Source organism: Haliaeetus albicilla, chromosome 10 (assembly GCF_947461875.1).
Source record: "Haliaeetus albicilla chromosome 10, bHalAlb1.1, whole genome shotgun sequence".
Lineage (NCBI taxonomy): Eukaryota > Metazoa > Chordata > Aves > Accipitriformes > Accipitridae > Haliaeetus > Haliaeetus albicilla.
In genome coordinates, this window is record NC_091492.1 from 33294953 (window position 1) to 33321320 (window position 26368).

The following is a 26368-nucleotide window of genomic DNA, read 5'->3' on the forward strand; positions in this document are numbered from 1 at the left end:
TGTGCATGATTAAGTTCTCCACTGAGTTGATTTGAGGATTGATGCGAAAGCAAGAAACAGAGGGAACAATAATGAGAATTTTTCACAGTCCACCCTATTACCACTCATTCATGAAACAATTTGGAGTGTTCAGCTTTTTTATCTGTATTCAGACTTTTACAATTATTTGTTACAGATATTCCTACAGATGCAGGCAGTTTACATATGTTTCTTCTGATATGCGGACTTCGAAGAGTCAAAGACCCTCTGTATTTAGTAGATGTATTTTCAGGTAGGTACCTGCTATTTGAATACCCTTGTTTTGTCCCTGGATTCAGATGCATTTCTTTTAGTGTTTATAAATTTGGCATAAGCTGGTTTTTATTCATTGCAGAAAACTTCATCATGTATTTACATTTAAAAAAAGAAATGCTCATGTAACCATTGATCTGTTCAACACATTATTTCTGTACTGCGTCTTTTCCAGCCTGCTGGGAGTAACTGTGCATTAAAATCAAAGCAATATTTGATGATTTTACTTGCTGGGAAAACTGTTCTGCTGTTACATACAATATTAATGGAAGACAAAAGAAGAGTTCACCTACTTCAAAATAACATTTTTATCTTACTGTCCCGTGGCTGTTACATTGATTTGCACGTGTGCTAATTAGTATCATTGAAGTTACAAGTAAATGTTACCACCCATTGTTATGGCTCAACCCTGTAAACTAGGCTGAAGTTTTCTTGTAGTCATGTAGGTGAGCGTTTTGCCAGGTTCTGCTTGTGTCTGTAAAAGGTTCAGGTATTCCAAGTTGGAAATTTAGCCTCCACTATTCAGCTTACTTTTATAAGCCTTTACCACCTTGTGACACTTAGTAACAAATGTAGTTTATTAAAGTCAAGTAACTGGTTTTGTTCTATTCTGGTATTGAAAGAGCAGCAGATTTCTCTTATGCATATAACTGAATATTAGTTGTAAAGGTTGCAGTTGCTTCCACATGTTCCTTTACATAGGAAAAAGTTCAAATAATTTGGTCTTAGTAGCCAGAGTCACTACATTATATAGAGCATTGTTCTCTTGAGATGATTCACAATTACTATCTGAGCTTAGTTAAATAACCTTTGAATCATAAGAGAATGCATGAAGCAGAAATGCTAAATACTAACTTTCAGATATGCTAATAATTTGAATTCTGAGGAGTAATGTGAGGGCTGAGCATGAAATCCGGTACACATTCAGTCTTTTAAGTAGTAATACAATATTTGCCTAATTCTTTTTTATTCATGCAGCTATTTACATTGATTTTGGAGAAAAAAAATACATTAAAAATTAATAATTTTGTTTAATAAAAAAGATGTTCATCTTCTGTTTTAGGTTGGCACAGAAAGGATCCTAGTGTCCATCTGGGCATAATTGGACCTGCAGTAAGTTGATGTTGTAATTTTTATTTTATGTGTATGTTTATTCCCAAATATTTCCATTTACTCGCATCTGAGATATCGCAATAATTCTTTCCAAACTGAACCTAAGTCAGAGGACTTCTAACTGTTGCAGAGATAAGAAGGTGCAAACCTACCAGTTGTAAAGGCTGTTCACAACAGGTCTAAACTGTGGAAGTGGAAGCGGAAGCGATTCCAATGCTCGGACTTCCAAAGTTCAGAGTTCTGCTATCAGCTAAAAGGCCTCCGCACTCAGCATGTGCTCTGCTTTTGCATTGCAAAAGGCAAAGCAGCTAAGAGGGTTTTTCTGTAGAGGGTATACACTGAGGTAGCTCAACTCTATTTAGTTAGGTTTGTATTAATGCAAACTGTTATCAATAGCACTAAGATAGTTTACAGCCGCTGTAGATTTGTTTATAATATATACTGATTTTTTTTTGTTCAGAAGGCTTGGGCTAGTTTTATAAAGGGTATTTGCAGCTGGATTACTATAATTTTATGTCTAGCTCAAGCACATGACTTGATAATGCTATTAATCTATTATGGTCTCTTAGAACAAAACATTTAGTGTTTCATTTGACTACAGAAAGAACTTTTGAAGATTAGAAGTATAAAAAAAATTTGGATTTTAATATTGGCTTCTGTTTTTATACCTGTGGGATAGTACAAAATTTTTTAGAGCATCAGAAAGTACTAAAAATGGGAACTCTTGCAAATAAAATATTAGAAATGCCTATTTCAATATGAATAATTTATAAATGAGCTTATCAAATATTTTGAAAGGCAGCAGTTGCCATCTAGAAGAATTTTTTTAGCAGGTATTGTTAATGAGTTTTTTTTAATACCATGAATGTGATATCAGATGCTAATTATCCCTGTTCTTACATCTTTTGTTCACGTGGAGGATTGCGTCTTTGTTCCATTCTATTTAGATTTTGATGCCATTTCTGGTAGTCTCAATTTGTACACAATTAACGGTTGTCAGCAGGTGCAAAATGATGCTAGGTTTCTGTCTGACACCAGACAGCAAGGACAGAGCTTGAGCTGACAAATAAAATTGGTGAAGTCTGTGTCACATTTAGAATCTGAGTGCACTAAGGCCTGGGATACAGATATCTGAGAGGGAAGGTAGGGTTGACTAAAATAAATAAACTGAGTTGTTCTTATATGTCCACATCTCAGATTAAGCTTAGAGTTGGTATCATCCCTTCCAAATGAATCATATGTATTCTAGTAAAATGTGAGATTTCATTTTTTTTCCCCCTAAGTCATAAAGATCCTGTTTAACAAATTTGGAATTTACGACTTCTAATTCTCTCTTTTCACAACAGTGTCAATCAGTTAAATGGCAGCTCTTCTGTGTTTGCTAACTCTCTTTAGATAAAACATACAGTTGGGTTGCTGTCTCAAAATGTTGTCATGAGTTTCTCAGCAATGGTTTGCTTTTCACGAAGCACCACCTCCTGAAAGAGCTTAAAATCAAAACTATCGCAGTGTATTGGGTCTGGCTGAGATACACACAGTCATTATAATGAAATAATCTTCTTCTAGTTGTGGAGAAAGGTTTGAAAATGTGGGCTTATGAAGCATGAACATAAACAAGGAAAACTACTGAGTCCACCCAACTCCACCCTATCATTTTTAAATCAAGTAGCATGATTTTTGAGGAGGTTACAAGACTGAACTTCTCTGCAGAGGGAAGTATGCATCACTTTAGCCAAGTCTGAGTCTGTTCTGAATGCTTAAAAAGGAGTAGAGCTGCATAATTTTTCTGCCAGTCCTTTCTTTTCTAACTGTCTCTTAAAACTTGGTGTTTGAGTATCCACCGTTGTTTCCAGTTATTTCCACTTTGCGACCTGTCTGATTTCACCTGCAGAAACTAAGGCCCTTAGAAAGGAACCATCCACAAACATGTAAACGTTCTTAAGATTTCTGTTAAGTACAGTGCTGAAAAAGTGCAAAACTACAAAATGCGTGGTTATTTTCAGAACCATGAGAGAAAGATGAATATTCCCCAAATCTCAGTCTAACCAATACCCTACCTAAATATTTGCTAGCACAGTGTTTGCTGTGGGCCAGATCCTCAACAGTAGTGACTGCACTGTAAGCTGGTGAGGGAGCGGGGGAAAGATGCCTCTGAGCCAGTGAAGCGCTTCTCCTAATTCTGTGCAAAATGAGGTTCATTCCCACAGCTTCCCACAGCCCTGCACAGGGACCAGGGGGAGCTGCAGGGAGACTGGCCTCCTGCTTCTGCTTTTAGTATGTTGCCTGTGTCAAGGGAACATGCTTTACTAAACTACCAAATCTAATTGCAAGACTTTTGAGAAAGAAATCAGTCGTGGTACATGCATATCCATAGTAGAAGTCCTGAAAAGGCAGCCTGTAGCCTTAATCTAACCAGTGGAAAAGGTATGAGTAGGCAGCTGTGTCATATGAAACAAACTCTTGCTGATGCTAAAAGGGTACTAAAAGCTTCGCTGTTTCATCTGGGTAATGTGTTCTTGTCCCTCTATAAGTCTTAGCTCTGATTCATCTTCACATGAGCCTGAAAACTTGCAGGCAGTCTGTTTTATAAGAAAATAAATAGAATCTGAATGGGCAAATAAGAACTATTTTTCTATTTTCTCATTCAGTTTTGTTCTTTGTAAATTTTGGGACATATGATTTTGTTTTTAAAAGCGGTTTTTACATTTTTATTTTATCTGCATTTTTTTCCATATTAATGCACAAAATGATTTGGAAGTGAACTGGTGTGGAAGGCAAATCTAGAGCAGGTGTAATGAAGCTGTGCTTTAGAATCAAAAGATACACTTCCTGCCTCCAGTGAGGATTTTAAACATTTTAGTCATCTTTTTAAATTTGCTTCACTTTTTCATAAGCTAACGTCTTTACAGTAAGCTACCAGAAATAACCCTGTGGCAGTGCATAGGCGGGATCAAGGACTGAACCTCCTTAAAACATTTAAAAACATATTTCTCCCATAATACTAAAATATTGCTAAAGGATGAAAATAAATCTCAGCTCCATTGGTATTTAGCTGTACTTTTCTTATTCATGTTACTTCTCAAACCACAAAATCTTAAGAAAATCAGTGCCATTATCTGTGAAGCAAGTCATGTTTATTGTGAATATTAAAACCCCACACATTAAGATTATATTAATTAAGAATATAAAGAACAAAGGCCCACACACTATTTTCTGCTTTGCTTCCATAAGATTATAACCTTTTCCCTGCATTTGCTATGCATGATTGTCTCAAATATGTTGCAGGACTGGGTACTGTATAATGTAAAATTTTTAGCATTTATCTCTTCTTCCAGGTTTCCTTTTGTTCATTTCTATAATGAAATTTGAAACAATAGCTAATTTTCAGCAGCTCTATATTCCAAGAATAGAAGTTTATGAAGCTTTAAAAAAGTTAAGGTCACAAAACTTGTGTTCAGCTGTTGGGTAATCTCTTGAAGCCCACTTTGTACCTCTCTGCATAATTCTTAACCATTCTTGTAGACAGTACAGAATATTGCTGTGTTTGTAATAACACTGTTTTCCATTGACAGCTATTTTTCCTCTGTCCAACTTCTTTCCATGCCTACTGAGACAGTTTTAGTTGAATAACTGCCTCCACAGATGGAGGGACCTAGCAGGTCATCTCTTTATAGTGGATGGCTGTTAATCTACTGTGTGTTTTCTGGGCTAGTTCTAAAATTAAACAGCTGTTGACACAACTAAACTAAGGAACTAGAAGAAGTCTAGTAACCTGCTCCAGAATACCCAAGAGCACAATAATTAGGAAAATCAGATAGGAGACAAAGATACAATTTCAAATTCTTTAGCCTGCTGAGGAATACGTAATTCTGCCAGCTATATCCTGAATAAGTGCCCTACTCACCAAGATATTTTTTAAAAGGTAAGAGCTACTGCTACCATTAAGCTGACAACTCTTCTAACCCTTTGTTTGCTTGTTCTTCCAAGAAAAACTCCCTGAAAATGAAACTCTTGTATAGAAATGGTAAAATAAGCTGTTCTAATATTTCTTAAAAAGATTATATATTTTTCTTTTAGGCCTGAAGTTTTATTACTTTAGATCCTAGTTGCCAAATTGTTTCAGCTGAATTAAAACTGTATTTTTTACAAGTTGTTAATTGTCCCGAATTGCAGTAGTAGAGCTACATGCTAAGCCAGAAGACGTTGAATTTCCTTAAGCATTTAGTGTATGGAAAAGATGATGTAGAATGGTAGAATGGCTGAGTTTAGTATGTTTGCAAGGATCTTCTATTTCTGGCGCATTTGCTGCAGGCAGATTGCGTTGCATTGCAGACAACAGTTTTGTTTTCAGTTCTCCTGCTGAGCCTATTCAACAATCGATCAGATAAGAATTGTAATGTGGGGTCACCTGCTGCTGTGAATAAAGCTGATTCCTTTCACAGCGATGCTGTCAAAACCTCACGAACCCGATCAAATGAGCAAAATCTTCCTATCTGTATTGAATATGCTTGCAGATACAGCTTTTCACTCTTTAGTACTCTGGGTGATACTCTGACAGAACTTTAAATGCACTAAGACCTGTTTTCCCCTACAAAGTCTAGAGGGCCACAGTAGTCCCAGCATGATAATGAAGGTGTTTCTGGATCATTGCTTCTGTCTGAGTTAATTTTTATATGACAGCAATTTAATATGGTGTGTATATAGAAGATTTCCTAGATTTTGATCATGGTAGGCCCTGTCCTTAACAGGCGCCTTCATCTTTGTGCAGCATTTGATCTGTGACTTTCTGCGCTGTCAAACATCTCAGATGTTTCTTTGCCCGTCAGCAGAGTAGAACTTCCTTAATAGCATATCTGGTCCTGTTAGCTGTGGTTTCTTGCTATGTGCCCACTCCCCTTTCCATGTGTCATCTTATCTCATCTGTTCTGATAGAAACTATTCATACGACGCAAGCTGCTTTTCTCTGATCTCTGCTAAATTGATGAAATTTGCATCTCTCTGAAGGCTCTTCCTCTGGATGGATGATTTTTTAATAAAAGATGATAGGTAGCTGATGATCATATTTGCCTGCTATGTTGATAGGTAACAAAATAAAATGTGGCAACACTCTACCTGTAGAAGAACTGAATCACAGAGACATTTTGGGTGGAAGTAACATTCTTTTCTTTTCAGTAGGTTTTTCTGAGACTGTGCTAAGTTCCTAGGCAACTTGCCATAGTCAGTTGGCTTTGGAAGCATTCACATCTTTTAAGTGCATTTCCAACTTACCGAACAGCTTATGTTGTATCTAATTTCTGTTATATTGAGCCTGTGGTTAGATAACTGTGCCCCCTCAAGTTCCTAAATGTAGCTCAGGGGGATCACTTCTCTAAGTCATTGCTACACCCATCCTGAAGGTAATATTTTAACTGAATTCTCATATTCAGGCCAGGCTTCTTGGAATATCTACCAATAGAAGAATCCAGCTTAAAGGAGTGTTCTGTTTATGAGGCAGATGGCAATTTCTTGGCTTCCACAGAAGTAGATGGGATAGAAATTAATATCTTAAAAATTTTATGAGTCACAGGCTGTAGTTTTTCTCATCCTTCTAAAGGCAGAAGAGCAAAAGACCATATCCCACTGCTCATTAAATCACTTGCAAGTACTCCATTGATTTTAATGGAAACAGAGCATGGTTCCTCATGAGAGGAACTCAGCATCAAAATAGTACTTTGGGGAAAAAGCTGAAAAGATATTTATATAGAAATAGCAAATGTGAAGTTCAGTATGAAATATCCAAGGAACCTGTGACATGACATACTGGCTTAGTGTATGGATCTGTATCACACTCTGTTGCCAGGATCAGGTAGTGCTTCAGGAAAGGGCACTTGATTTTCCCTCCCTGCTGTTACCAGAAATACTTTCTTAAGCAGTTATGCAAGCCTTTTATTTCTTGCATTCAGTAGGAATTCATTCCTTAGTGCAAGAGTGATTCGCTTGAATCTTTTAATTTATGAAGCCCAGTTTTCAGGAAATAATTAATCTTGTGTTCAAAGCACACAATCATAGTTATAAAATAAATTCTGACTTTTTTCTAAAACAGTTTTCTAAAATGCTTTGTGAGTGTTCTCTATCTCATAATCTGGAAAAAAAAATCCAAACCCAAAATATTAATGTGCATTAAAAAAAATAAGCCATGTTGTTCCCATGTTACAACTGCTGCGTGCTGTGCAAGCTATCATAAATTAATCTAATATAGTCAGTCAGCCTCAATAAAAAAAGTTGAGTTCTGTTCTTCATGTCTAGTTAAGGATTTCCAAGATCTGTTTATTTCTTTTAATCATGTTAAATGAAAATAGCAGACATAGTTAAGCTTTGTAAATAAACCTGCTGGAGTTAATTGCCCAGGTTAGACAACTTTTTAATAACTCTAGCATGCCTTCATGTTAGACTGTATTTTAGAATGTTGTGTTTATTAGTTTTCAGACAAATGTTTCTGTCAGTGCATAACATCTATCTGACTGTCCCAGTTTACATGCGGATCGCTTCCTGCGTTAACTGAAGCCTGAAAAGTTCCTTTCCTTCCTCACATTGCTTACTCCATACATAAAGGGACAGAGAATTGCTTGGCACATCAGTGCATTGTTCCTCGCTTAGAGAGTAAGTTGTCAAATCGGTCATTTGAATCATGTCAGCCTTAGCAGAGTCATCTGAAAACAGTCATTCATGTTAAATAGATCTAGCTCTAATTAGAACCTGCAGCCAGAGGGATGTCAGAGGAGAAGAAATGGAACCTCCCTTTCTGACAGTAGCCCAAAGCTACGCTGCATTAGAGAAGTCACTTAAAGGTTTAGAGTGGAGTAGTTAATTCACGCTCTGCTATACTGTGCACTCCCCCCCCAGCTGGGTATTCTAAGTGTCAATCGCTCACGAGAGCATTTGTCTGAAGAGTCAAATGCAACGACCAAGTTACAGATCTGTGGTATGATTTTAAAGCTCAGCACATTCATATATTTAAATATTTCAGTAAAAAATGTGCTAAAATTTATTTTTCTTTGCTGAGTATTTCAAAGATATGCTATAGTGCTAAAGTAGTGCCATATACCTGTGTGTGTATTCCTTTCTAGGTCGATCCACTTTTTACAAGTGAAGTTAAGGAAAAAGTTAAAAGGTAAGAAGTTAATGTTAAGCTTTCTGTCTGCTCCAAATGAAAGCAGTTGGCTGACTAGCCTTTAAAATCATGTGTGTAAATGCTCTTTTGTATATACAAATGAACATACATGCACAGCTCTCTCTGTGACTAACAAATGTGTTCTGATTATTTGGCATGTAACATTCTCAGACTAGATATTCTATGCATTTTAAATTTTACAATTACCAGTAGATTGCTTCATGTTTTGTGTTAAATCACATCTGATTTAGTGGGATTTGTATTTATTATTCTTTTGGGTCTTTTAATTCTTTCTTTCATCCTGGCCTCTGCAAGATTTTGCATGCTTGCTGTTGGTGGGTAAATGAGTAGATGGACAAGATAACCCTGTATAGCTTTTTTCTGTCCCTAGTTTATATGCTTCCTGATTGAGGGATATAAATATTAGAGAAACAAGATTTTTTTGTGTGTCTGCAGAACCTAGAATTGTCTGACTTGAACAGAACCACCACATTATCTCTGATTGATAATATCTGATAATAAAATCTGCATAAAATATGTGTTTGCAATGCCATTTTTGGAGCAAAAGATAATGTTTTTTGTTTTCTACCAGGTTATTCATGGGAAACATGACTCCTGCAATCATGTGTTTATACTCCAGTTGATATAGTTATTTATCTCTGCAGAAACTGGATGTTACTGCACAATCAGAAAAGCAATGTTCAACAAAGTCTAGTTGACAGGGAGTTGGTCTTAATGTCAAATGCACTTGTGTTTCCATCTGGCTTAGTGACCTCATGTTGAGGTTGAAGAGGCAGGAGCAGGGTCATCAAGCGGAGGAGATGCTGGCTTTTCACAAATGATCACCAGTCTTAAAGGTCTCATTCAATTCATCTGAGATTGAACTCCTCATTACCCTGTATTTCCACCCTTCACCCCTTATTCAGTTGACCTTGATCAATCTGAGGAAGATGAGGACAGTAGAAGTGTAACCATTCAGAACAGAAGAGTGCTTATAATAAAAGAGGAAGCAGAAGAGATCTTTCAGAACCACATTCCATCCCCAAAAGCCAGCATCCAAAAAGTCAGCATCTCCTGCAGTTGATCATTCTGATGATCGCGCTCCATTTCTCCAAGTATTTAAACTGTGTGTTTTTCATAAATCTCTGCATGCATCCTCCCTATATTACACAAATTCTTTAAGGGAAAATGGCACCCCTATGCATTGAACTCAGCTCATTCAATTATGAGACTGATTGTGGTTAATGGAGCATGGTGTTAAGTGATCAACTATAAAATTCCAGAGCAACAGACAACGAAGTGGCAGATAGCAATGTATACTGTATTGAGTTTTTAACCACATTTTTGTAGATAGAAAGCTAACCAAAACACGGTAAAGTGGCTAACCTATGTGCAAGTGACTGTTAACATCAGAACCATGCCTGAATTGCTCTGACCACCTTCCATCATTGCCCTGAGTTTTAGGAAGAATTGTTAGAGCACGTTCTTAGAAGGTGTCATGTTTGTGTGCATTTTATTTCTAGGGCACCTGGGGTACATTTATTACAGGACATGCCACAAGATGATCTTCATGCTGCTATGAAAAGGTGCTTTGCTGTGGTGAACAGCTCCATTTCAGAGGGGATGTCTGCTGCAATTCTGGAGGTAATTGCATCTTAGCAGTAAGGTTTTTCAGTGAGGTTATAGTGAATCTGAAATCACCTTGTGTCAGTGGAAATGTGTGTCAACATTTTTTGTCCATGTTTCAAAGCTAGTGAAGACAAAACTAAAATAATTGGGTTTGGAAGTGTTAGTAATTAAGGTTTGCTTCCTTTGAACTGACTTTTTTTTATGCTTTGTCTATTTATTTTTTAAAGGACAGAATGTAATTTTATCAATCCTGTTAAATTAACAATACAGACCTGAGATATAAGGATCATTCTGATTTACTGGGGTTGTCACTATTCTTGATTCAACATCCACTTCCTTATAATGTTGCTAGAATAGACTTTCATTTATTTTTACATCCTTTCAAAAAGCAATCTAAGAGCTCTATTTGGTTATTTAATTCTGAAATGATTAATGAATGAATGACATGCTCTGTTAATTTTTTTGCCATCCATATTGAAAATTAATAACCAGGTTTATTTCATACGTGTCAAAGTAGGGCACTGCTTAGTATCAAATGCTTTCTAGGAAAAAAATTAAATGTACTTAAAGTGGAAGTTCTTTGGGCAGATGCCGTTTACTATTCCATTTTTTTTTTGGTGACTGCTGAATGTTGGTTTGTGATGATCTCAGAAGTTCATAGAAACTATTACATGATTTGTACTAATGAATCTCCTATTTGTTTCTAATGAGTAATCACATGTTGCATTTCCAGCGTGCTTTTCTTCTGCACATCTGAAAGCCCTCATAAGTAAGAACTAAGCATTGTAAGAATTATGAAAGTTAGATGGTGGTAAGATAGCAAATGTGTATTTCCTGTCTAAAATGCCAATGCTCAGAGGTGGAAGCAGATGCTGTTTCACAGCAACAATACTCTATAAACAACAATTACTACAGACTGTGACATTTCTAAACTTACCAGCGTGGCAGGCTAAACAAATCTTGTATGTTTGGTAGTTGAGATGAAATGGAGTGTACCAACACATTACACAGCCCCAACTAAGTCAGTGCCTCAGAGAAGTAAAAGTTAAGTAACTGTCACTTCCTCCTCACCAGTTACATGTTCCCTTCAGGACTACTCACATAACAGTTGACCGAAAATCCATCTGATTTATTTCCTGAGAGTGTCAGTAAGTTAGAGGGGGCTGGGGGAAAGGGGGAGAAAAGCAAACCAGAAAGACTATTAGGAGACACAGCATCTGCAACCAAAGTGCAAGTGTGCCTGGCCTGATACAAATCTGTATGCAAACTCAGGACTGACAGGACAATTGGTATAGTTTTCCCCAAAATTTTCCCATCAGATTTGAGCAGTTAAAAGGCACTTTCCTTAGCTTTTATCAGGAGAGGGAGCAATCTTCTAAGTTCAGTGTCTTAACAAATATGTGGTAACTTAAAGCAAAAAGATAATGCCAATTTACTTCAGAGGGAATATTGAGCCTGCTGCAGGAATTACTGATTTTTGCTCTCCTCTTTTGAAGTTGCAATTCTGAGAAGTTTTGAATCTGATAACTATAAGACTAAATCAACAAGGAAGGTTTTTATTTGAGCTCTTCTCTGTGTGGCTGAACTATTCAATTATCCTGTCAGGGCTATTAAATAGTCAAATACCACCTCTACTGGAAAGCTCTTCCTTTAAGTTTCCTACACAGTTATGCTAAGCAATATATTCCCAATTCATACCCAGACCCGTCAAAAAAAAAAAAAAGAAAAAAAAGACACCCCCCCTCCAACAACTCTTCTGTTCTATTTCTTTTCTTTCTCTAAGAATTACAAGACTATTCTGGCAAAAGAGCATTCTGTGCAGCATGTCTTTATAGGCACTTGCAACATTAGCTTCCTCCATTTTGATGTTTTTCTTACATCAGGAAAAAGTATATATTAGGATGAATTATCAAGAAGTATTCATTTTAACTTTTCGTGCTGAATTTATTTATATATATGTATGTATTTTTATATATATATATAAGATGAGTTAGTATTACTTTTTTATCTTACATGTAGCTGTGCATATCAGGTCCTAGGCTAGTCTTATGATTGATACATTTAATTCTACTGAAGACACTACCTTTAACTAAAAGTTAATCAACGTTTAATCTACCTTTAAGTCTTAATCTGAGTTTAACAGCTAAACATGCTAAAATAGACTGGCAATTGACCATAGTGGAAAAACTAAATTCTCTCTTCTAACTGCAAGACATGACCTATAGTAGGCTGTTGGGTATTTCCTTGTACATAGTAACTTTTTCATAAAAAGAGGACAAAAAGACCCTGCTCTCCTTTCTTCTGTTATTACATTGGTGGAATAATGTCAAACCTAATAGTCAGGTTTGTTTTGTGTTCATGCATAATCATGTCTTGAAGATAAAATGCAATTTCACATATTCTGAAGTGGAATATTTCCTCCTGGAAAATCTATAACCATAGGTGTAACACACTTCTTTCCACCAGCCTCAGTCCTATATTGCCTTGTTGTTGAATAGTGGAGGAAGGACAGCCTAATCTCTGAACTGGTAACTCAGAACTTGGAGTTTATCACGGAACTCATGTAACAGGGATAAAAGAGCTGGCATGCTTTCAGATGCCTGACATTGCTAGTTCAGGTGCATGTTGGTTACAAGCAAATGAGTTACCAATTACAGGTGCAAACTGAAATCTTGCATTATAGGAAGGAAAGTCCAACAGACATGGCACAGGTGTTGTGAGACAACAGCTCCGGTCCCAGCTGAGTCAGGATTTTCTACAAGCAGAATTAGGTCTTTAGTTATTGCTTGAGAAACTACCTGAAGCTTGCCCTTTTTAGTACCTCAGACCTGTTTGAATTCTTCTTCTAAAGTTATAAGGATTTTGGTATTGTATGTCTGTTTACTAGACATACAACTGTGGACAGTTGTACAGTGGGATCTGATGACATGCTTATAAAATATCCTACTGTAAAAATCTCTCTCTCAGAGGAAGCGTCAATCTAATAAAGTCAAGTCCCTGCTTGAGATGGCCAGCACTACGAAGGGCCATCTGTTAAGATCTTGTTAAATTAATAAGGCAGAAAACTATGTATAAAAATCTTTTGGTCCTAGGCTGGAGATAACATCTTGCTTGAATTTGGAAATGCAACTTTCATTCTCTTCCAAGTTCAAAATTTAACAAGGTCATGAATCTGTAAACAGTATTTTAGTATGAGATAAATATTTAATAGATAAATGAGATAAATATATAATCATATCTATTTCAACCTGCCTTAAGGTATGAAAGAACTAGAAGCCATAACTAATTACTTTGTCATCTAGTACTGATATTGCAGAGATTTTGCGATAACTGATCTGTTTTCTGTTTGGTATCTGAAGAAGAGAAAACAAGCATTATAGCAAGCGTTTAAAATAAATCTCTTCATCAGTAAGCTCAGGAGTTCTGCATGTTCCTGGGCATGTGATGGTGAAAAAAGGCACTGCTACTGGAAAATTTTATATGTTCTCTATGTAGTTGGTAAGAAAGAGGTTTTTTTCCATCACCATTTCATTGGAGTACTTTTTCTGTGCTCTCAAGAGTATTCCAACGGTTGTAAAAGTCATTAGGTTGTTACGCTTTTACCAAGAAAAAGCCAATTAAAAAAAATTGTCATAGAAAAGGAAGATGGTCAGACTCTATTCTGTTATAAAGCAAAATCCAGTCTTAGACAACATATGAAGTACAGGCCTAGTAGCTGGGAATATAAGCCACAGCAAACTATAAAAATAAAAAAATAAAAATGAAGGGTTGTTGTAGAGCAGCAACATTGAAGAGGGGCCAACAAAAAGGTGCATAGGCTAGGAGGAAGAAAACGAGGGACAATCCAGAAGACAAAACAGTAAACAAAACCTGTATTTACTCTATAAGCCTTATACTGCTGGTTAGAAATGCTTATTGTGTAACATGCTTCCAAAGCTGAAATTTACACCCTGCATCCTTCTGAAATAGCATTAAAACACATTTGCAGTCAGAATAATGTAACAAAACAGATGGCCAATGGACTAAAATGTTATTTTATGCTATTATTTGTGGAACATAGGTCAGTAAATTATACATATCTTCAACAATGCAAATGATTCTTTTTACTGCTTAAAAATAGACTAAGTATCTAAATTAAATTCTAAGCCACTTCATGCAGTAATTATTTACAGCCCAATCCATTTGTTTAAGGCTAGCTGGCATAAAGGCAGCCCCACACCTTATGTATTTGTCCATCTGTTCTGTCTTTCAGTAGCTATAATTCATTGGTACCTATGTGTTTTGGGACCCGAAAGTTTTCTTACGTAGCAGCTACTGCCCTTCAGCTCTATGAGACGGAACAAATGTCTTTCCCTTTAGAGTTCAGAAATTACGGAAAATGAAATATAAACTTAGTGATCAACTTCAATGCATCATCAACTATGTAGCAGTCAGAAATAGAAGTGAATGAGCATATGTTGAGACAATTTTTGTTTTTTAAAATGCGTGCTACAATCCAGTCTAAACTGCAGTGCAGCAATACTGTGCCAGCCTATGCAACCACACCATTAGGTACAGTCCAACACGGAACTGCCACAGGCCACTCACACACAGATTTGATGTTGACTATCGATGTTAGCCCAACAGCACAGTGTCCACTATCCACTGCATCCGACATGCTCGAATCCAAACTCCCCTCTGTCTTGCAGGTAACCATTTGTGGGGATAGTGGCACTTCCAACCATCAGTCCTGGGGTGGTTGTGCTGCGTTTTGTGTGTTTTCTTCTTTCATTCTTTCTTTCTGTCTTTTTTTTTAATGGTGTTCTTTCCCTTGAATAGACAATCACTTGTTTGGAAAGTAGCCAAACCTGAAATAAATACTCTTACGGTTTTGTTTTTTAAAAGGAGAAATCCAGAGAGGTGAGGAGAGGGTCTTAGGCAGGTGACAATGAATGCCGACACACTTCACTGCCACTATCAAGCTCTTGATTTTCAGTTCAGAAGTTCAAGTGAAATATCTTCATTCCCTGTTCATTGAACGTGTTTGAATGAGGTCAACAGCCAGCAGACTGAACACAAGGGTGTTTAAGCCTGTCAATAGGAAGGGCCGAAAAAGAGCTGAATCAGAAATTCTGTCTCTCTTGGAGATGTTGATGCTTCTGTGGGAACCCCGTGTTAGGTCTGTAATTGGGTAATTAGAGCCAAAAGCAAATTCCTCGACCTGCAGATTCAAAACCTGTCAGGCAGAGTGGGGCACCGATATCTCTCATTTCCTGGGTGAACTTTGAAGTTCTATAAACTTTGCTGTACTGATAAGTAGATACTGTCGTCAAATGTTTTTGTAAATCTACCTTTGGAAAACAGATTTCTTTTGTTTAACAGTGACGTCAGAGCAAATGACAAATTTGTGGATGACCAAAACTGTATTTCCTCTCACCAAAATGACTTTTTTTTATTTTAAAAAAAGCTGTATCTCAACAACTTTAGATACTTAAATAAATTCAGACATCTGGTCTATAGTTTTTATATTTCTCACTTATATATTCTGGTTTGTGTTCACTTCATTAGTCTATTTGTCTGAATTACCTCCAGCTGATCCCGTAGTTTCTGATACAAAGTGTAGAACTCCTTATTTCATTAAGGATTATTATTATTTTTAGAGCTAGCTGCTGCAAAGCAGATGTTTGTGCCAAAAAGACTATAGAAGTTCTATGTCCAGAGTAAGTTCATCTGCAGTGGTGATTTAAACAGTGTTTCTCTTGGATATTTTAACTATTAAGACAGGTTGTTAAGTCACAGCAGTCCGTCACTCTTAAAAACATAATTGGGTCTGTATGTTATCAGCCAGGGTATTTTTGCCTTCAGTTTTGTCTGAACTATAAAAAAGCATAGTTTTCTCCTTAGAGTTTTGTTTTCTTGCTATGTAGACTAAAGCAAAATTGCTCCCCATCCGGGAGTGTAATGACAGTAATTAAAAATGCATTCACTCTGAAGTGACAGGGAATCAGTATGAAACATTGAAGATTTGGAGGGAGTGATTTTTTTTTTTCTTGTTTGACACTGTGATAATTGCACAATATGAGTTTTTCTGGTTTTACAGTCAGTGCATCTCAAGACTTCCTAATTCATCAATAGCAATTAAAGTTTCAGATCAGGATATGCATGAGTGACAGAGTTGAGTGGCCAGGGTTTGCACGCTAGTTACTTCAAAATCTAAGCTATCTATATTTTAAAGTTGCCAGGCGTTAGGTCTCTTGAAATGGTTTATTAGCTTTGAACGGATGCTGTGTTGCATCTCTGCTCCTGATACTGCAGGCAACCTGAAATGCTACCATGTTGAGACCCCACACTTCCTTTCCTTTTTTTTATGTATATACATACATGCACACATACGTATACATACAAATGAATGAATAAATATATCAAGCAACCAGCCTATAATTTATGTCAAATCAAATCTTACTTCTTCAGATGTATTCCTTGGTCTCTGAGAAGTCCCATACCAATAGCTTAGTAGATAATATGTTTTGAAAGCTTAACGTGTTCTGAAAGCATAACCTTTTTTCTCCTCTCCGTGGTATAGTTCAGTCAGAAGCTTCATCACTGCAGTCCTTGAACGCTCAAGGTCCAAGACAGGCCATAGTAACAGATGCTGTCAAAAGTCAAACTGCTTCCAGAGTTCTATATGATCCATAGGAATCAGGGCTGAGGAGAAAGAGCCAAGTGATTTCCACGGTCACCTTCACTGTTGTTGAACTGCCCACATTTCTCCAGCTCTGCACATGTTACAGAAAATCTGTGAAAAATGTGTTTTAATGGAACAAGAACAGATACTTTGTTGGGGAGAACTGGCTTTTTGTGCTATGAACTAATCTTCTCATCTATGCACAATAACAGTAGGAGTTACAGTGACAACCTTTGATCTGAACTTTAATTTTATCCTCTTCAAGCCTGCCATATGTCAGGAGCTTCCAATGGGAAACAAACTGCATACTTTGAGGTGGAAAAGAACAAAGGATGAAGCAGCTATCCATTGACTTTCTCGATTGATTGCTTCTGATAATATGTTCAAAGTTACAAGACCAACAAAAATATAAACAAAATATTTCAGAAAAGTTCCATATAGGAGATCACATGGTATATTTCAGCTTAAAAATTGGAGAGATGGGAAAGAGGTCTGGTTTGTTGTTTCTGCTTTTCATTTTAAAATTGTCGTCATTAACATCTCAGGATTCCTGAATCCTAATAAACTGTTGTTCCCTTTTTCTATATTCCTCTAGGCAATGGATTTATGTATTCCAGTGCTGGCAAGGAACATTCCTGGGAATGCAGCAATAATAAAACATAAGGAAACAGGAATGCTATTTTCAAATCCCCAGGTAAAAAAAACCAAGAAATCCTTAGACCTTTCCCTTCCAAAGGTCAGGTTCATTTTCCATTACATGTTTGTGTCTGTCTGGAAACTTGGCTTTTCCTCTCGGCCGTTTTTCTCAGATTCTCCTGAAAACCTGGGTGTTAGACTGCCTTTCTTGAAGCTCTGCTGTTGTCTCACATTCACTTTGCAGTTCACTAAACTTTTACTAGGTGTCAGCCTTGCTGAATGTTTGTCTAGCCTGTGCTGCTTTAGAGCCTGCCATCTGAACAGGGCTGGGTTCTCATCAACTTGCTGCACTTCAGTTTTGAAGGTTCCATAAGCAAACCCTGGAAGAGATGCGATCCCTATGTCGTATTTCTCTCCAGGTACTAACTGAAATACTGAACTCATATTAGACAAGCAGTAGCTAACCGAAAGAGAACCATGAGCCTGAAGTTTTAGATAATACGTTATCTATTATTTCTAGCAGTAAGTGTTAATATGAAGCATTATTAAGTCCAAGGTATTGCTCAGTCAGAAAATAATTAATGACTAAAATTAAGTAAAGTGTTAGAATGGAGTTTCTGTGAAGATAAGTAAGAGTGGGGAGAGGGAACACTACCCATATTTAAATGCTGGAAATTTTCATTTCAGTATATTTCCTGCATTCTGTCTTTGCTGTTACATATTCGTATATGCTGTGGAAGATGACTTTCAGACACACATTCCCTCAGTGGTTTTATCCAGCTCAAGATTAAAAAAACCTTACTAGAACAGTCCATTTGATAATTTTGCGAAGTAGAAAAAGTATCGTATTTACTTACTTTGTGGAGTGTGTGATTAATGCATCTTATTAAGTTGTGTTTAAGGAAGGTGAATTCTCTCAGTTTTGGAGGGCTTTTTTAATAGAAAAATTCTTGCAGCTCATGGTTTGGCTTTGGTGGCTTTTTTTTCCTGGAATATTCAATGTTTCCAATGGTTTCTACAAAAAAATTTCTTTGTTAACTTCTGGAATTTATTTTGTTGTGGAAGAATTCCCTCTTCTTGCAATATCCTTTGGAAATGGGGTACTTCCAGGCTAGTGGAGGGTGAGATATGGAGCGATTTTTAAAATTATTTGTATATGTTTTCCCTGCAAAAAGCCCATTAACTTCCATATGCTTCTTCAAACTTCAAGGATATATGGTCATGTTGAACACACAGGCTGATGGCTCTCCTGATATTAATTCTGATACATTCTGTTGTTTCCCTCAACATGCCAGTTACATTTGGCTTGGAATTCAAACACATTATTCATACCAGACCCAATTAGCTTCATCATACATCCTTGTAAGAAGCCTCTTCTGTGATCTCCAAGCATCCTACATTCCAAGTGTTTATTTAGAATTCAAGATTAATTAAAAATATGCTATATATTTCCTCACTTAAAGTGCAATTTTAAGCACAGATGTAGTCCCAGTGACATCAGTGACTGTACAAATGGCTAAGGACTTTCTTTTATATCACAACTAGAGTCACAGGCTGTAAATACGTCTAGAACGCTATAATCTTAGTTTATATAAACCCCTTCTGTCTGAGCTCCCTTCTCTGCAATGTGCTATGCCAAAGATTGGAAACCCCCCTATTCTAGTGCTGCTTGTTGACCGCTTTTTTGCTGTTGTTCTATTTCAGAAGTCCACGGAATTTCTTTTAAGTGTAGATGGTAACTTGCATTACCATATTAGCTATCATACTCCTAGGTAATGTTTGTACTGGAATCACTGTGCAGTTACCCTATCTTAGAAAGGAAAGCAATATCCCTGTTTCTCTGTAAAACAGCAATTGTATCTCATTTAATAAAAGCCCTTTTATATTTTCATTGGTGTGAAATAATGTATAAACTATCAAAGTTTGCACATGGGTCAGGAAAATACTTGTTTACAGGATGATACTCTAATCCCACTGCAGAGGTGTTGAAAAACTTTCTTCTTGCAGAGATGAGCTCAGAATGCCAATCATCATCACTTGTGGTTTTAAAGATAAAGCAACCATATTCTCTTGTTCCTTATCTCCCCAAACCATAACAAATACAGTTTTTAAACCACTGTACACACTCTGTCAGAGGTTGAGAGTTATATTAGATCAAAGAAATGCGATTAGGTTAGAACACTTACCATGTGCACATAGGCTGAGGCGTCATGACTGGAAGTAGAGAAAGCCTTGCCAATCACTGAAGACAACACTCAGGTGAAAACAGTGAATGCAAAAGTGAAAGCAATGAAATGTTTTGTCCTTGATACTACATCATCTGTGCGCATTACTTTTAAGTCACGGTTTGATCTTGCCACTACTTGAATTTGCAGGTTTATGGAATATTTGACACTGAGTTAATGGGACCTGAAATAAAAAAAATAAGTGAGAGAGAAGAATAGCCAGCGGCTTTTGGGCAGTAAATAACTCAAAACCATGTTAAAAGGGAAGACACAAAGAATTATTCAGCATCCTAAGTTTCAAAATTCAGCATCTGTAAAAGCTCACAGAAGGAGCTAAATAAACAGAAGGAGGTAAATAAACTTTAAAGCCAATAAGAGGGGGGCCAAGCATAAACAGAGTTTGGAAGAGAGCGGGACCTGGAAAGACTACTGTTAGCAGAGACAACTTTTGAAGTGGTAAGAGGGAAACGCAGCTCAGCTGAGTGCAGGCAGCAATACATTCAAGGTACATTGGTCTCCTCTGCCAAACATGGGTCAATGCCATTTCTACCAGGGCTTCAAGCCAGAATATAGCCAAAGTTTTTAGACCTTTGCACCTTCACACTGAATAGACTAATTTGTAATTTTTGGCAGTGCCAGCAATCACTGCTTGTACTCCCTTAGAAATACTGGCCCATTGCCCTATGAAGTACACAGATGTGCCAGCTAACTTCTGAGCTTTGCCTGCCACTAGGTAGATCTGTCGCTATTCTGAATTTACATCTGGCGTTTGCCTTCCCTGGGGTGATTCTCTGTTGTTTAAGAATCATGTTCTTTTATCTGCTGAAGCTGATATGAAATGGTTTAATTGGAGACTTACTTTCATTATATAAATAATATATTAACCATGCATCTTATTTTCATTATGTGTGAGCTGCGGCACCAGTGTAGTTCTTGTGGTAATTGAAGGAATATTCATCCTTTTTACTCAGTGCACTCATTTTCTAGCTTTATCTCCCAGATAAACTGTACTTCAGTGTCTCTGCAAAATCTTACACAGAATTTCTTTTAGGTGCTGTATAGAGAAGCTGGCATTTCCTTTAAAAATGATTGGTCAATTTACCAGGAGAAGAATCTATTATGGATGTTGCTGTTGAAAAATGCCTGTGTTTGAAGTGAAGTACTACCCATAAAAAGGGCACATGTAAATCAGTTCTGGATCTATATAAGATGATCTTCTCCCCTGTTTTTTTCTGGGTTGTAGCTAACTACTGAGGTTCAACTTTTACACTGTGTTTTTCTGTCACATGTATAGTAATTATACCCGTTTCTGTATGTGAACAAAGGGCTTATTAGAAATATGGATGTCCCCCAAGTATTAAGTTAGCATGCCTATTACCTCCTTCATTTTGGCTGCTGAAGTGCATACCCTTATGTTTGATAATTGGAAAGTAATTTGTGAATTTTGCCCCTTTCACCAAAAGTGAAGCTTACTTCACATCTACAAAAAATATGAGAGTGCACAAATATTTGTGCAAATATCACTTGCACAAATACAGCATAACAGCTGATAAAGAGAAATGTTACCACACCGTAAGTAGTTTGTGTATCATAGGCTTCTAGAAAAGAAAAATTAAGTAAGTGCTCCGTTTTCTGAAAGAGCCCTGAGTTCTGAATGTCTGCATTCTGCAAGTGGGAGCCCATGCTTCAGGCCTACCACAAAACTACAACTGAAATGGAAGTCAGCTGTAGTTAAGGGAGACACCTGGAAAATGAAGTTATTGCTATCTAAAGCTGAGCATCCAAAACTGAAAACAAGCTAAGCCAGCTGCTTGAAGGGTATGAGGCAAAACCCAGATAAGTCATAGTGAATCTTTCCATTGGCTTCCAGTGAGATTGCAAGTGACTTGTAGGTGGTCACATTTGATTAGCAGAAGAAGTAAGGATAAAGCTGAGAAGTCCTTATTCTCTGTCTCCTGGTATTTTTCCATTTGCTTTTTCTCTGTCCTGCAGTTTCTCAACTTTTATGCTTTGGACTTGGTTTGGCATTTTCCTGAAATTATCCCCAGCATCAAGTATTGTAACTGTGAATAAGGATCTTATTTCTTCTATCATTTACATGTTTCCAAGTTTTTGTCCTCTATATCCACATTTTAAAAGAATGCTAATAGGACTACCTGTCAAGAAATGTTACATTGCTGCTTCTGTTCTTAGGTAATTTACATAAATTATTTTTAAACATTACTTTAAATAAAATCCTCCACAGGAGCATAAAATTAAAGTTGGAATGTAGTTCAGTGTGAACAGTATTTATTACTGTGATTATACAGGCAATTGGATGAAGGCAGCATAAGTCATGTAAGACTTTCCCACCTTCCCTGTTCTGTTCTCTTGGCAGATATGGAGGGAGGAAAAGAACGTGTCTCTAAAGTTGGAGTCATTGGCTCTGTATCTGCAGTGTCTGATAGATGCAGCCTCAGGGTACTGTCTAGACCAGCCTCACCTAGCTTCTTTAGGGACAGGCTCACAAGCAGTCCGAAAATACCCTCTTCAGACCGCGTGGGTTCCAAGTAAGGGACTCAATACGCTACTTCAGTTAGCACGTACCTGAATGCAAGGTAGTTGTGGGCGGAGAGCAGGCCGGGTATGAAGCACGTGGCCCTCGTGGCTCTTCCAGAGGCCGCACTTTCAGTGCTGTGTGGACAGAGCAAAGATTACAAGCAGTACTGATGTTACGTAAAATAAGAGGTTACTGTTAATATGCATGTATGAAAATCATCTTCTTCTATTACCTAGTTACAGACCTTTCCAACAGAACTGATGTGCATCTCTGACTCTTTAAACTTCATGGCAGTGATGCATATATTGATAGTTTGTCTTGTCAGTGAGAGTCAAAGCAGTAATTATAACATGTTCAATGTGATTTCACATATCAGTGTTTCCCAGGGGTCACGTTATAGTTATGTATTATGCATAGGCATCCCTTGCATTACAACAGCAACATGATTCTGTGGTAACCAAAGATTTTATACCTGCGTATGTATTTCGATACACTGTGTACTTAGGTTTTCAAGTATAGTTTGCTAGTTAACCTAGTGTTGATATGAACTCTGGTCTTATTTGTGATTTTCCTTTCATAGCTGACAGACTGTGTAAATAATAGATCTGCTTCTCCCATCCTTTTTGTTCCCCATGTCCCAATGCACTGATCTTCACTACCAATTGTGTAGTAATGCGTTATCTTAATTTTCCAGTGACACAATAGCTATCTACTTTTCTGAGCTGAACCAAGACACTATTTTGCGTAGATCTGAGCACATTTGTAATCAAGCTGAAGTATTGGAAGTTGTCTCTTGATAGAAAATTAGACCAGCTGCTCAGAAGAGATTAGTTCAGACATCAAATCTCCTTTCACACGTTTGAAGTTCACAATTTCTCTTCCCTAAAACTAAATTAGAGTGGCAGAGGAGCAGGCAAAGGAATAGTTGTAATCTGTGAGGTCTAGTATTTTGCCCAGTAAAGTTAAAGGAAATTCATAGGTGGCTTTTTTGCAGAGTTTCTTGAGCTAACACTGCTGTATCTGTAACTGCCCACATACATCTACTCGGAAGAGCTTGTTGCTGCATGCCTGCTCTTATCTTTGTTCTGTGACTATATTTATGTAGTGAGTTTTTTAATCTTACCATAAAATTAACTAAAGATGTCACAGTAGCAATGAGATATAAGTTTAGCTGAGCTGAGATCAAACATCTAATGCCAGTTGTCCTCCATGCAGGAGAGCAGGTGAATTGTTTAATTTATAACCAGCCTGGTTTTCTAACACGTGGGTAGGCAAACAATTTTTGTGTCATTAAATTTGTTGCTCGTATTTGTCTTAATGCTCTTTGGATTGTCTTTGATTTTAAATGTCTTAGTTCGTGGGCTGTGTAAAATAATATATAAAATAATTATTTATTGATCATTGTTTATAAAAAAACTATGGTACTTGACCTTGAAAAATGACTTTGAATAGCTTCATATATTGGCTCACAGTTGAAGTGCTTTACCAAAATCAAGATATGGGTACAAGCTATTTCAGTATCATTAGAACTTCAAGGAACTTTTAATTTATTATTTTCTTTATCTTTTTTAGGAGTTTGTTGCGCTGTCCAAGAGTTTGATGAATGACCCCATTATGGAAAGAGAAATTGTAACAAGGGCCAAAGACTACGTGAAGAAACATCATTCATGGGAAAGTGAAAGAAAAGCCTATCAGACTCTTGTCCTAAGACTCCAGTGAACTGCAAGACTACAGCTGATACCCGGCAGTCTATGTAGAGCACTTTAATGATGGATATGTAATTAGCTTTGGGTACCTCTTGGTTTCTTTTTAGACGAGATAGTAGGACATGCATTATTATTCTATTCAAACATACCAACATCACAGGAGTTGCCTGCTACTTCAAACTATCACATTTATCTAATTCAGCACACTGTCTCTAGTGTACCAATTCATCAGAGGCTGGTATCGTTTTGTAAGATCACATAGGAGAAATATACTCCTTGAGCAGACACAAAATTTTTGTTGTTGTAAGGCCTCAAAGGGAGGGTGATTTCTTGTACACAGTGAAGCACTCCACCACATAGAGCTCACATCAAATGTTCTGATGGTGTTGCATCCTAATGAAACTGCAGTAGCAGTTTTCTTTCCAGTTATACCAGTCTGAATGTATTTGGGTACACGTGACATGCACATATACGTCCATAAAGCCAAGATTAGTTACATAAACAGTGTATAAAATCATTAAGATGAAAGCTTTCTTAAGACTGAAAGATCAACATATCTGTTGACTGCATAATGATCAGGGGGCCAAAAAGCAGGCAGAGTGTTGATGCTTGGGAAAAGTGAGGAGTATAGGGCATGTCTTGTACTGCCCTCTAAGTACCTGAATTGTTTTCAGATAAGCTGATATGACCAAACAGTCCCATGCCTGCATTTTCTCTTGGGTGCTGGGACTAGAGCAGGAAGGTTGGAACAGCACCCAACAGCCGTACATGGCTTCAGATTCCAGAGCTGCTCAGTGCTGCCCGCAGCAGCAAGACGTGCTTGCAGACAGAGACGCTTTGTTACACAAACTACCTCTTAGTTTGCCAGTTTCTTTGGTACCTCTGTGATTTACTTATTTACCAAAAGATTTATGAGAGCTGTAAAAAGGGATGAAGGGGGGGGGGGGGGGGAGATATTTTGAATTTACTATGTATTTTGGTACTGTTCATTCTCGTTTGTGGCTTTCAGGATATATTGTAGTATATGGCAGCAGGCTATCTTAAAGTGAGACTTATCTGTGCTTGAAGTCCATACTAATCGTTCCTGCCAGCCCAGTGATTATGGGCCTATCTTTGAATCCATAATAAGTCATCAAAGGACTTCTTACATTTACAGAAAAAAAAGAGGGTCATATTTTTAACTACCAACTCTATGTGCTTTGTATAGGCTGCTTTGTATAGGCTGCCCCCAGTGAGAACCAGTGAGATGTTTTCTATTGTTGTGTCAGACTTTTCTTTGTAATAATGAAGTTCACTGTGTATTTTAAGCATTCCTCTTTATTTTTGATGTTTTGCAGCTGTTGGGACAGTAAACAAGAAAGTAATTTGAATGTCATGTATTGACTTCTCCAAAATTTCCCCCCCTTTTATCCTAATGGGCTTCTGCTCAGCATTGCCTTCGATAACACAATCCTCAAGGGCAAAACTGGCCTGATTTGAAATCCAAGAATTGCTACACACCCTTCTGAGCACATTTTTCCTAAATATTTCCTAAATATTTCCCTTTGACATGCTGGGGTGTAAGTACATCGTGCTAGTTCTCAGTTTAAAAGCCACCAGCCAACATCTACCACTGAGCAGTTTCTAAATCTGCAGCTGAACCAGCCTGCTGGGTTTTCCCTGCTGTCTCAGGAGGAGCCATATTTCTTTGGACATCTCCGTTACCTGTGAGTAGTGAGGCCTCTCGTGGGATTGCAGTGTCTCTTTTGGCCACAGCAAACTATATACTAAAGGAGGAACCCCTACAACATGGATTTTCAGCATGACGTATGTGGTATGGGACCTTTATAGGCAACAGAATAAAAAAGACCATTTGTAGCTAACTGAGCGGACTCCAGGGAGTCCTGTTCCTCTCAGAACATCTTCTCCCAGCTCTCCTCTGCCAGTGTATCTCTGATAACGTGCTCATTTGCCTTTGATCCTTAGCCATTCCCCCACCGCCCCTTCCTATAGTATTGGTTGTCTTCTGAGAAATACAGATTATTAAAAACAAATAAACGAATAAATATTGTGGGATAGAAATCTAAGCACTGAGCTAATAGTAAATTATTAGTAATAGTAATGATTAGAAAGCTTTTTCTAAAGCACGATATATTTATTACCAAGCTTCAAGCAACTAAATACATTGATCTGGAATTTGTGCTATTTCCAGCAAAACAAAACATGTTCAAGTGAGAAATTCTGCTACACCCTCAGAATGTAATTAACATATGATTTTTCAGGCTGTATTTAATCTATAAATATGAAATCTGCATCTGGGAAACAGCATGCTCATTTGCATGTGATAACCATACCAGAAGCACAAACAACCCTTCTGCAATATATGCATTAAGAAAAAAAAAAAGAAAACAACCAAAATAGTGGTGAGATCAGCCC

At 37.3% G+C, this 26368-nt stretch overlaps 1 protein-coding gene across 1 annotated transcript in view; it reads left to right on the plus strand.

Moving 5' to 3' along the window:
* The window catches only part of GLT1D1 (glycosyltransferase 1 domain containing 1), a 57353-nt gene extending 32030 nt beyond the window's left edge, over positions 1–25323 (plus strand). Inside the window, exons 7-12 of the mRNA XM_069794892.1 lie at positions 176–271; positions 1355–1404; positions 8511–8554; positions 10078–10198; positions 17443–17541; positions 23820–25323. Coding sequence (XP_069650993.1) covers positions 176–271; positions 1355–1404; positions 8511–8554; positions 10078–10198; positions 17443–17541; positions 23820–23966 — 557 coding nt within the window. The 3' untranslated portion in view covers positions 23967–25323. The remainder of the gene's footprint in view (positions 1–175; positions 272–1354; positions 1405–8510; positions 8555–10077; positions 10199–17442; positions 17542–23819) is intronic.
* The last annotated feature ends 1045 nt before the right edge of the window (positions 25324–26368 follow it).